This window comes from Lontra canadensis, unplaced genomic scaffold (assembly GCF_010015895.1).
Source record: "Lontra canadensis isolate GAN:19392208 unplaced genomic scaffold, GSC_riverotter_1.0 scaffold149, whole genome shotgun sequence".
NCBI lineage: Eukaryota > Metazoa > Chordata > Mammalia > Carnivora > Mustelidae > Lontra > Lontra canadensis.
The window spans coordinates 2,175,239-2,188,408 of record NW_022631143.1 but is presented as its reverse complement, the minus strand read 5'-3'; the positions used below and the strand labels follow the sequence as shown (position 1 = coordinate 2,188,408).

At 43.0% G+C, this 13,170-nt stretch overlaps 1 protein-coding gene across 4 annotated transcripts in view; it reads left to right on the top strand.

The window, feature by feature from the left end:
* The window catches only part of ARHGAP26 (Rho GTPase activating protein 26), a 443,583-nt gene that overhangs the window by 112,908 nt on the left and 317,505 nt on the right, over positions 1-13,170 (top strand). For all 4 annotated transcript variants that reach the window (XM_032844264.1, XM_032844266.1, XM_032844265.1 and 1 more), the window contains exon 5: positions 5,841-5,942. In XM_032844264.1, coding sequence (XP_032700155.1) covers positions 5,841-5,942 — 102 coding nt within the window. The remainder of the gene's footprint in view (positions 1-5,840; positions 5,943-13,170) is intronic.

Genomic DNA, 13,170 nt, shown 5'->3' with positions numbered 1-13,170 from the left:
AAACCTATAAAGAACTTATCAAACTCGACACCCAAAGAACAAATAATCCAATCAAGAAATGGGCAGAAGACACGAACAGACATTTCTGCAAAGAAGACATCCAGATGGCCAACAGACACATGAAAAAGTGCTCCATATCACTCGGCATCAGGGAAATACAAATCAAAACCACAATGAGATATCACCTCACACCAGTCAGAATGGCTAAATTAACAAGTCAGGAAATGACAGATGCTGGCGAGGATGCGGAGAAAGGGGAACCCTCCTACACTGTTGGTGCGAATGCAAGCTGGTGCAACCACTCTGGAAAACAGCATGGAGGTTCCTCAAAATGTTGAAAATAGAACTACCTTGTGACCCATCAATTGCACTGCTGGGTATTTACCCTAAAGATACAAACGTAGTGATCCGAAGGGGCACGTGCACCTGAATGTTTATAGCAGCAATGTCTACAATAGCCAAACTATGGAAAGAACCTAGATGTCCATCAACAGACGAATGGATAAAGAAGATGTGGTATATATACACAATGGAATACTGTGAAGCCATCAAAAGAAATGAAATCTTGCCATTTGCAACAACGTGGATGGAACTAGAGGGTATCATGCTTAGCGAAGTAAGTCAATCGGAGAAAGACAACTATCATATGATCTCCCTGATATGAGGGAGAGGAGATGCAACATGGGGGTTAAGGGGGTAGGAGAAGAGTAAATGAAGCAAGATGGGATTGGGAGGGAGATAAACCATAAGTGACTCTTAATCTCACAAAACAAACTGAGGGTTGCTGGGGGGAGGGGGGTTGGGAGAGGTGGGGTGGGGTTATTATGGACATTGGGGAGGGTATGTGCTATGGTGAGTGCGGTGAAGTGTGTAAACCTGGTGATTCACAGACCTGTACCCCTGGGGATAAAAATATATGTTTATAAAAAATAAAATTTAAAAAAATTGGCAAATAATTTAAAAGTACATATTCCACATGGTGCAGGTCAAAAAACAGGACTGCTTCAACTTCTTTGTCCTGGTTTGTTACCACTGACCAGGAGGGACTGCAGCTGAAATGTGGCTGGCTTGCAGCTGAAATTTCTCTGAGAAGGGTGCAAAGGGAATCTTGTTCATTTTTGAAAGATGAATTCTCCAGGGTTCCCCTATGCTGTGAGAAATCATAGGTAACCCTAGCTGGTTTGACTGGTAGTAGGGTGTTAGAGGCCACCTGCAGAGAAGGTGTTTGCACTGGGATCAGTGAAAGCAGAAGGATTTACCAGATACTCTTCCTCTTTTTCTGGAACCGTGAGTTCTTCAGCTGCAGTCCTGTGCGCCACCTGCAGGGGGTTTGGGGCAACATCGCTCTGACGGTAATTTTACTCCTCTGTGAAATGGCCTTGAGAGGTAGATGCCAATAGGTGGGGAATAGGTAACTGCAATGTAATGAAGTGGGATCTGTCTCCCAACCCCACCTCCCCACCTACGAACACGTGCTTCTGAAAATGAATGTGGTTAGGGTCTGAAAAAATGATTTGCTGTTCAGTGAACGTTCTTCAGAGGGATGGTTGACTGTAGTTTGAAGGATGAACCACAGCAAAGATTTTTCTTCCAGTTCTGTAGCACTTTCTACCAATTTTACACTTTACATTTATGAAGAAATTAAAGCTCATGGGTTTTGTATCAGAGATTAAGGAATGTAAAATTAAAAGGGAGTCTTGTTCCATAAAGAGTTTGTCCAAGACTTTGAATTTGCCATGAGTGTCCCTCCCCAAGTTCTCATATTTGTAGGCCCAGTAATCAGGCCTTCCCTTTAGTGGCCTTGGGACCTGTGCTTCCTACTCATGATAACATATGGCCATGGCTCTGGGGATTCTGAAAAGCTTAGAGGCCACAGTGGAGCAGACAGACCTCCTTATCAAGTCCTCTTTCCAAGAGTCTTTCCTGCCTTTGAGCATGGATGCTTCTCATTCTGCCCTCTTCTCTCAGTCCCTGGTTTTGGGCATTCCCACAGTTGCCACGGAGGTGAAGCAGGAGTCTGAGTGGCCTCGTTTTGCATAATACCAGTGATTGTAATGACAGGAGCTGTTACTCTTCTGGGCATGGGGTGGGGGTATGTCTGTAGAAGATAAGAAGTAGAAGAATGAAAGAATTTGAATAAAATCATCACTCATCAAAACGTGTTGCCTCTCATACATACTCTTATCTCTCATTCCTCTTGAATAGGGTGATGATGTCGGAGATGATTTTCCTCCTCCTTCCTGTGTCATTTCCTTTTTTCTCTGTACTTGTTCCTCCCCTCCCTGTACATGCACACATTTATATCCTAGTATTGTATACATTTAAGAGAAAGCAAAGAAACAGACTCTTCACCAGACAGTCTAAGCAGCAGACTAAGGAATACCTAAGAGCCAGCCAGTGCTCTTGAGCAGCCAAGTAGAAGTTTCTGAACTCTGCCTGTGCTAAAATTACCCTTCCTCCCCCTCTGGTGTGGCTTCAGTTGCTATAACAACCTGTTGCTACTTGCAAGAAGCAGAAGTTAGTGTTGGGTGTGAAGGCTGCCAGGGAGGAGGACCCATGGGCATTCTGGTGCTAGCATAGCTGCCTGTGGTAGGGCACAGCCCTGGAGCTGGGCATAACTGTGACCCTGGGTTCAGAATTCTGAGTTTGGGGGAATTTGTTTTTCCTCCAGGCTAGGTGCATTTAGAGAGCTGGTCTCTCCAGTGAAAGGAGAAGTTTATGGTGAAGAGGGGGCCCTAACCTCATTTGTTGCATTGGCATGCCAGCTTGGGGAGTAGCTGAACTTCTCTGTACCTGTTTCCTGATCTGTAGGATGGGGACACTGATAATATTTACCTTGTAGAGTTCTTATGAAAAAGACATGAGTAAACACACATACAGTGCTTAGAACAGTGCTTGTCATATAGGCTTTTTATGTTAGCCGTTAGGTTCAGTACATACAGTTCATTCATCTATAAAAGATAGGTGAGTGCCTGCTTTGTGCCTGGTACCACACTACACACTGGTTTATGGTGGAGAACAAGTAAAGATGTACTGTGCTCCTGGTGTGGCTGGGGAAAACGACATGAAACAAAAAGATGTAAATAAGCATAATTTCAAATTGTGGTACGTGCTATGCAGGCTTCCCTCATGGGACCTTAGGCATGGGAAGGAAGTGGTGTTCTCAGTAAGGAGGAGGCACATTCAGATGATGGGCTGCTTGACCACTGTCACTCACCGCGATAGCTGCCCATCACTACTGCCATCATCATCATCATTATTGAATTTTATTGTGCATTTTCTATGTGATGGACCCTCTGCTAAGAATGGTCTGTGGCTTATCTCATTTTATCCTAATAGGCTGTGAGGGGGGAGGTGTTTTTATTCTTTGTTAAACACTCTGAGCTGAAAGAGGAAGGAACCTGACCAGTTACCTCCTGGAGTCCTCCTCAGTTTAATAGATGAGAGAACCCAGTTCTGAAGAGGGGCAGTGATTTGTTTAGAATTGATCCATGTAGAATTGGGAATCATTTCCAGAATCCTAATTCTGTCCTTCATCCATTTAGGCGGCCACAGTGGATTCCCTGGAAGGCAAGCACCATCTTATATCTGAGTAGAGAATTTAAACTCACTAAGACTACCCTCTCAACTTAAGACCATTATCTTAGTAGAGTTATCCTCAGAGGTCTTGTTGCTGTTTTCCAGGACAGAAACTGCTTCCCTTTCTCGTTAGCTCTGGCTGTCCTCTTGAACACGGAATGTGGCAGCTCAAGTTGCCAGAAAGTCACAGAATGCTGGTGACTCATGTTCACTGGCCTTTTCTCACCTCTGGCCGGCTTGGTTCTTGCAGCACAGGGTTCTCCTTGGGGCTTGCTGACAGGCTGCTGGAGTGGATCTGTGAGCATGAAGTGGAATTGGGGCCGTAGTGCAAAGTTGCTGATTTCTATGCAAGAAAGAGTTAAGTCAAGTGTCTAGCCTGTATGTACCCTTCTTCAAATTTGAAGGAGTAATGTCTCCTTGGGCTTTTTCCTCACTTGCTTCTGCATGTTACGTTGTTCTCGTGTATAAATAGGCTTCCAAGCAAAATTCAGGTTTGTAAAAATGGTTACATGTCAGCTAACAAGGGTCTGTGATGAGTCCTCCCACTTTGAAGACTTAGAATCATGCTGTCAACCAGAAAAATGGAGTTCTGATGTGGCAGGAGATTGTCAGGGCTTCAGGAGAGAGCTTCTTGGTGATTCCTGTGCCACTTAGGCTTCCCAGTGTTAAGCCCGGAGCATTTGTACTTACTGCTCTAGTGTTCTAGAAGGGTCCACCCTGTCCCTCACATGATTAGCAGCTCACACTCCCTTCCCCAGTGAGGCCTCTCTGGAGCACCCTATCTGTGGAATCTCTGACTGCACCTTATTTCCTTCATAGCACTTGTGGCTGCCGATAATTATTTATTTATTTCCTGGTCAATTGTGTCTGTCCTACTAGAACACCCCTACCATAAGGCTTGGGACCACTTTTGCCTTGACCATTGGCTACAGGACCCTGACACAGAGTGGTTATTTGTTACATCTTTGTGAAATGAATGGAGATGTCTCTGAGCTTCCTTATCTGGCTGTAAAATTTTTTCTCTTCTATAAAGGCCTTGGAGTTATAGAAAATTAGTTCCTGTGGGTTCCACCTAAGTTAAGAGTAAGACTGAGGGCCTCACTTAGTGAAATTGATCATGTTCATTAGGCCATTGTCCACCATCTTCCAGCCCTCTTGCTTGCCATCCCCACTAGAAAGTGGATGGAAAAGAGACCACCTGTGAACATACATCTCAGGTGCGACTGAGAGGTGGGCTTTGGAGGCAGCGTCTCTGGCCTCAGATCCCAGCTCTGTCACTCTCTATGACTTTTTACAAGTTAACTTCCCTAGATCTAAATTTCCTTATTTGTAAAATGGGAGATAAAAGTAGAATCTCAATGACTCAGTGATTTGGCAGGGATTATTAAGCGTATTATGATATTTATTATTTTTTATTTTGAAAGCTGTTAATGTAGGATAATAAAAACTTCCCAATGTGAGAAGAAAATCACCCATTATCCCATTTCCTTAACTTGATTATTCTCGTTTTGCCATCTAATCTTTGTCTATAGGTAGCTACACTCTATGTAGGATGCACCAAGTTTGTATCATATTAATAATTTACATTACAAGCAACTTGCCATATGACTACCTCGCCCTTCTATTTAAATTTATTAGATGTCCAACCCTTTCATGATCTCAAACCCTTTCTATGGGCAGTGATGTTGCTTTAGCTTTTTTTATTTGTTTGTTAGTGAGAATGATGCTTCTGTGAATTCATTTGTTTTCTTTTGAATCTTCATTCATTTTAAAGACCCACATGTGCTACTGTTGTGCCCAGGGATATTAGATCTATATATTAAGTACTTTTTGACCATTGTTAAAGCTGGAACTACCCTTATTCTAGACTTGTCCCACTTAAGATTTCAGTTGGGTCTTTGTGCTTCATAGGTAACTTTGCTCTGTTCTTTGCCCTTGAATATTCTTGAACTTAGAAATTAGAAATTTCTTTTTCACAACTGAGGTTCTCAGGACATGGAATCCTGGCTTTGCCACTATTAAATACTGGTATTTACCTTGTTTCTGGCATTGTAGTGGTTCCTTTATGATAGACACTCAAAACCATTGGTCTGCTGTTGGCCGGGGAGTGGCTTTATTTAATGCACATTAAACAGCTGGGTTGTCCACTGTTCTGGGTCTGAGGGAACAATGAAGCTATGAAATTGAACAGGCAGAGGTCTTGACAAGATTGCTTTTATTCCTGAAACATTTTACTTTTTCTCTTTTCCTCTTTTTGCCAGGAAGCCAAAAAGAAGTATGACAAGGAGACAGAAAAGTATTGTGGCATCTTAGAAAAACACTTAAATTTGTCTTCCAAGAAGAAAGAATCACAGCTTCAGGAGGTAAGAAACTTCAGTAGTATCCTGAATAAGGTGTTCAAGTTCTGTGTGGTACAGGGGATGCGTGCTGGCTCACCTTTGCCAGAAAATCCTGAGGTTTGAAAAGACCTCACAAACCAGGAGCTTGACCTTGATCCGTCATCAGATGCCTGTTGCCTGTATTGCCCTTGTATCTTCCCGCCCACAGCACCCCTTTTCTGGCTGTCCAACCTACTAATGGGATGGGGGCAGGTACTGCTGGTCAAGATCAAGCACCTCCTTATTGGGCAGCCCTAGTCACTAAAACGTGCTTCTTCCTTTCAAACTGAAATCTGGTTTCCTGTTTCTCTTACCCTTTACCTTAATTCTGCACTTCCTGTCTTACTTTTTGTCTTCCTACCTTATATCAGTAATTTGAGACATTAGCATCTGGAACACTTTGGTCATCCTTCTTTATTGTTACTACTATTGTTATTATTTTTAAAAGATTTTATTTATATATTTGAGAGAGGGAGAGAGCGGGAGGGGCGTAGACGGGGGCAGAAGGAGAGGGAGAAGCAGAAGCAGGCTCCCTGCTGAGCAGGGATCCTGACCTGGGGCTCTAGCCCAGGACCAGGGATCGTGACCTGAGCCCAAGGCAGAGCCTTAACCAACTGAGCCTTCGAGGTGCCCTGGTTGTTATTTTTTTAAAATTATTTCAACCAACCAAAAAAAAAATTACTTCAACCAGTACTTGATATTAGTCTGTCTTTCTTGCTTCCTTTTCTTTTTTCTTTAAGCGAGTTTTGTTATTCCTATGCTTTATGCTTTCCTAACCTTGTTTCTAAAAAAGGTAATTTATCTTACCTACCCTGAGCCTTTCTGGATTGACATGAAGAGTATGTTCACTTGGAAAGATAAGTTAGCTTTGCAGCTGTGGATCTCTGATCATTTTTGTTTAGTTCATGGAGATTTGCATAGTGAGGGTGTTTTTTTCTTGGGAGATAGAGCAGTTTCCTAGTGGAAGTCCGAAGTTGACAACATGAATGTTATTTTGCTTTTAACAATTTGCTTGACCTTTCTCAAGTATGTGCTAAAGAGAGGCTGTGACTTCCAAGCTAGCTCTCATTCTTATTTCAGTTTTTATTAAAATTCCAGTTAGTTAACATATAGTATAATATTAGTTTCGGGTGTACAGTCCAGTGATTCAGCAGTTCCATACCTCACCCGGTGCTCATCAGGACAAGTGCATTCCTTAATCCTCATCACACATTTACCCCATCTCCCCACCCACCTCCCCTCTGGTAACCTTCGGTGTGGTCTCTTTAATAAAGAGTCTGTTTCTTGTTTTCTCTCTCTCTCTCTCTCCTTTCCTCCCTTTTCCTTTGCTCATTTTTTTTTTTCTTCTTAAATACCACACAAGTGGAATCATATGATATTTGTTTTTCTCTGGCTGACTTATTTCACTTAGCATTATACTTTCTAGATCTAACCACATTGCAGCAAATGGCAATTTTTTTTTTGAAGTGCCTGAGTAATACTCCTCTGTAATTCTAAACTGCATCTTTTTTACCCATTCATTAGTCGATGGACACTTGTCAAGCTAGCCCTTGTTCTTGAATTTACTTTGTTTTTGAGCAAATACCATGCAGTATTTCTGTCAGGTGAAAGTTACTCTGCAGATCCTGTGGCTGAAGGTTGAACGATGATGATTCCTCAGGGGATGGTGGAGTCAAGTCCCCTGCCAACCAGGTCCTCAGGGACATCTGGTTCTCAGAACTCTCTGCTTTGATATGGGAGTTTAAACCAGTTGTGTAAGTGACAAATGGGGCTCAATAGCGACTCTGGCAACAAGTGTTTGTGGTGGGCTTTGCAGACCAGTTCTTGGCCAACCAACCAAAAGCAACTGAGCACTTGGTTTGAACTGTGGGGAGTAGAAAACACTAACCTATCTTTGATGATCTTGTGCCTGTCTAGGGAAAAAGCAGCAAACACATGGCAAGGTGATTCTTGAAGATAGCATAGCTACTCAGGTAAATCTTGTCAAATACACTTGAGAAGGCTAAAGAAAACCTATTTTCAGTGGATTGTATATTAAGTACTAAATTCACTGAATGGAATCCCAGCTGTACATGGGGTATGAGCCCTGGAAGATGCTCATATGTGGTCATTCATGCTAAGTGTGTAAATCCATTCAGGATCTGTCCTGATGCCCTCACTTTCTAGTTGTCTTTCTTTGGGTATCATTTGGCATTTAAGGTTTGGAAACTACATTTAAGGACAGTCTTTTTGGCTGCAACTCAGAATGACCAGAGCTGGCCAGCTCTGTAGTTTCTAAGCAGTTAACAGGAGTCAGGGTCTTTAAGAGTTGAGCAACGACATGATTGTTCCAGCACCTACTGGTGTTGAGAGGCCTGTAGTACAGTTAGTATGTAGGCATGGTGTCCCCCAGAGTGAGGATGCTTCTCCGATCTGTTCCCTCTATTCCTGGATCCTGCTGATATGGTCTGGGATGAGTCTAACATACTCTTTTAAGGCCACACCAAGCCCTCTCCTGAGATAGCACAGTGTCAGGACCACAGAACTGGGTGGCAAAGAGATATCTAACTTCAGGGTCTGCTATGCCAGGGTCACTGTGTGACCTAGGACAAGTTTTCATCTCTCTGAGCTTTTAGTTCCATTTTTTATAAAATACAAATTATCTATTCTGTGTACTTAATGCATGAGAAGGCAAATTATGGCTGCTAAACAAATAAAAAGTACTAACCCCAAGACTGGCTTATTTTTCCCCATCCCTTTTCTTTTTTTTTTTTTTTTTTTTTTTTTTTAAAGATTTTATTTATTTATTTGACAGACAGAGAACACAAGTAGGCAGAGAAGCAGACAGAGAGAGAGAGAGAAGCAGGCTCTGCACTGAGCAGAGAGCCCGATGCGGGGCTCGATCCCAGGACTCTGGGATCATGACCTGAGCCGAAGGCAGAGGCTTTAACCACTGAGCCACCCAGGCGCCCCTAGGTAGCTTATAGAGACAGAAATTTAACTCTCGCAGTTCTGGAGGTTAGGAAGGCCAATATTAAGGCGCTGGCAGATTTAGTGTCTAGTGAGAGCTTGCCTCCTGGTTCATAAATGGCTGTCTTCTTGCTGTGGCCCACGTGGCAGAAGGGCTAAGGGAGCTCTCTGGGGTCTCTTCTATAAGGCCACTCATCCCATTCATGAGGACTCCACCATCATGACTTGATCACCTCCCAAATGCCACACCTCTAAGTGCTATCACACTGGAGGTTAGGTTTCAGCATATGAGTGTTGTCAGGGACACAAACATTAGTTCATAGCACTGACCTAGCCAGTTATATGTATTAGTGGGCATTTCTTCATTATGTTCTTTTGTTACAGTTCGTTGTGTGCTTGTCTTTGACCCAGTCATGCTTTCTAAGTACTTTGTAGGGCAAGGAGCAGGCTGCAGGTCTTTCAGAAACGTCTGGGTCAGTTCTCAAGGATTGCTTTTTAGTTGTACCTTAGCTGAATTGAATTGATAAAAATACTATTACAAAAATGATATAATACTTCCACGACCAACAACAATAATAGCAGGAAATATTTACTGAATGCTTATTTTTGTACTGGGTACTGTGTTAGGCACTTCATTTGGAAGCTTCTCAAATCCTTACCACCTTCTTGTGAGGTACAGATGTATTTCCTTGATTTTACATATGAGGAGATTAAGGCTCGAAGGTGTTAAATAGCTTGCTCATAGCTCTTCAGTGAGGTTGCGCACACTGGATTCTGGAGCTCTTTTCTCATACCTCACTGTGCCCTTCTGCTTGTCTTTCTGTCTTGGGAGGGTGGGACATTGCTAGGCTGCCTGTAAGTCGTTGTTATTCAATGCACGTGTCATGAAAATAGAATTGGCCTGAAGGAGGGACCTTGATAATCTTCTGGTTGAACCTCCTGGAAATATATTTGAAGTAACTGGGTTCCTAGCAGAGGTCGATTTATTCAAGGTCTTCCAGCTATTTAGTGATGATTTCTTCACATTTATTAAAAAATCAACTTAGGAACGTGACTAAACACCTAGTGCACTTTTGATGAAATCTCCTTTCTTTGATTATCCAGAATTCTTCCCTGATTGCAGGCCTCAGAACTGAGTACCTTTAACATCTAGCCCATCCCCACATCCTGGTGGGTAAAATCATAGCTCAGTCGTGTGGAATGACACTGCCATCTAGTGGATGATTCTTTTTTAAAAATCAGCATATTTTTCAAGAGCTTTGAAGCTTCAAAGAAAAGATTCACTTAACAAAAGTACACTACACGCTTCTGTGAGTCTATTCAGGTGTTGAGCGAATTGTGGAGAGTGAAATGAATGATTGGCTTCCTGGAACTTTTAGTCTAGGACAGTGCTTCTTTCCAAGAAGCATAGAATGGTTGGTGCGTCTCAAACAAGCTGGGAGATTCACTGCTTCTCTGGTAACAAGTGGAGAAACGATTTTGAGTGGCCAGCCAGGTGGGCTGGGCTCTTGACCTATTAGTCCATTGCAGGATGGGGGTCTAAAAGATATGTTGAATTCTGTGGCCCAGATGAGTAGGGACATTAGCAGGAGAAACATATTATTACACTTGGATTTTTTTTTCCCTTTCCTTTGGAAATACATCAAGTTAGGCATTTCTTCTGAGAACTGAATCACTATTGGCCACATAGAGATCAATTCATTCATTCCTCAAATCTCTCTTGAATACTTATTAAGGGCCTGGCACTGTTCTGGAAGGCGGGATAGTAAAATGGAAAATGAGACTAAGTCTTTGCTCTCATTGACATTATATTGCCGTAGGCAAAATACTAGAAGAGAGGATCATAGAAAAGAATTTTATATAGTGATAAGGAAACAAATTGGGAGGTAGTTTACTCCAGGAAGTCTTTGTCTTATGTACAGTAACGTGGTCAATAAAGTCTTCTCTAAAGAGGCTAATATTTGAGTGGAAACCAGAAGGATGAGAAGGACAACAAAGAGAAAAGCTAGGGCAGTGTTCTTTAAATTGTGGTATGTTGGTTTGTCTGGCTGGTTCAGTTGCTAGAGCATGTGATTCCTGATCTCAAGGTTGTGAGTTCGAGGCCCACTCTGGGTGTAGAGATTACTTAAACTGTTTTTAAAAACTGTGTGTGTCTTAAAAATCTGGACTACTGGGTCATGAAATGCAGTAGAGGAGGCTAGAACAGAAGAAGCCTATAGAGGCATGTTTTTTTTCAGATCATAATGTAAAAGGTGTTTCTTACTGTGTCTTAAAGTTTTAAAAAAATTTAGTATTTATCAAGGAAAAGAGGTTTATTAGCAGAAGGAACACCCAAGTGCAAAGATTGATTGGCAGGAAAGCATTTGGAATGTTACAGGGCAGGGAGTCTATCTCGGAGGCTGGAACATGGTGAGAATGCTTTGGAGGGAGGCTGGGAGGAGGGATAGGTGGGCAGGTCATAGGGTGTCTTGTAGACATGGTAGAAACCAGATAAAGGCATTGAGGGGGTTTTGAGAAGCTCTGGCTCAAATTTGAAGAAAGCTCTTCTGGTTGCTGGGTGCAGACTGGATTGGGGTGGTGGGGAGAAAGCGAATAGGGAGACCAGTTAGGAGAGGAGTGTAATCACCCAGAGACTCATGGCTGACTTGGGGGAGGAGCTGGGATCGAGGCCCATCTTCTCTGCAGTGCCTGGTGGTAGTGACAACTACTGTGCACACAGCATCTTTTGGTATTCAAATTGCTCATATCCTTTTAAGCTCATTTTCTCTTGAAAATAGCTCGCCTGCAGAAAAAGGGCAGATACTATCTCCAGCCTCCAGGTGTGGGAAGGAGACCTGAGAGGTTAAGGGACTTGAGCAGGTCTCTCTAGCTAGAGAATGCTAGAACTGCAAGTGCACGCCAGTTGTTTGCCATTAGCTCTCTGGCTGATGCTGGGCTCTGCTATTTGTCTCAGAGGAGTTTCCTCCATTGCTGCTTAACTGCAGGAGCCACTTTGTACATTTCCTGAATGACCCTTTCTTCCGTTGCAGTGTCAGTTGGCAAGCCTGAGCAGGGAGAATGTTGGACTTGTGTGGGTGGTCCGGGGAAGTAGATGCTTCCCTGGTGGAAGTGTGTTGGATTTGTACTACGAGGAAATTAAAGGCTGCAGGAACATATGGGGCTTAGCTGGCAGGAGCCCAGGTGGAAGGGATGTCAGCCCAGAGGTCTGAACCGCCATACCTTGGGGGTGGGGGTGGTGCGGTGGAGGGCAGCACTTCTGAAACTGTGTCTCTGAATAAAGATCTCTCAGTCCTCAGATGCCAACTTGCTCTGCTTGGAGGCTTAGAAAATGTCCCCAGGCTTAGCCTTTCGTTTTGCTTTTGTTCAGCACTTACTCAGTAGACTAACTTCTGTGTATTAATAGGTTGATCTGGGAGGAAGATGCTCACAGGAGAGTGGAATGGGCCATTTGTGCTCTCCCAGAGTTTGCAATCTTCTGTTTATTTACATGATTTTTAAAAACATTTTTAATTTTTTAATAAACATATAATGTATTATTAGCCCCAGGGGTACAGGTCTGTGAATCACCAGGTTTACACACTTCACAGCACTCACCATAGCACATACCCTCCCCAGTGTCCATAACCCCACCACCCTCTCCCTACCTACATGATTTTTTAATATCTCTTTTCTTCACTACACAATGAGCTCCACAAAGGAAGTTTCTTTTTGTTCATGATGGTTGAATGAATGAATGATTTGTCAAGTCCTTTAGACAGAAAGATAGCTGTGCCATATTTGGTGTAATGGCAGCTAAGGTCTGTCCCAAGTTTCTTCTGCAGGGATCTTGACAGGGGAGCACAGAAAGACTTGGTTCTTTGGGGGCTTTTCGTGTCTTCGTGAAGTATGTTGTAGAATGGTTTCTGATCCTTCCGTTTCTAAAGAGAGCAGAGTTGTGTTTCCTACCAGCGGGGGATTCATTTCTATTAAAAAATACTGGGTGGCTCAGTTGGTTAAGCATCTGCCTTCAGCTCAGGTCAAGATCCTGGGACCCTGGGATGGAGCCCTGCATCAGAGCCCTGCTGAGCAGGGAGCCTGCTTCTCCCTCTCACCTCCCCCACCCCCCACTTGTGCTCTCTCTTGCAAATAAATAAAATTGTTAAATATATATATATATATACACACACACACGTATAAATATATGTATATTTTGTCATCAAAGTGTGCATTCAGTGTAATTATCTGCTTTGAGAGATTGAGGTGACAGCGATACCGCAGAAAGTCT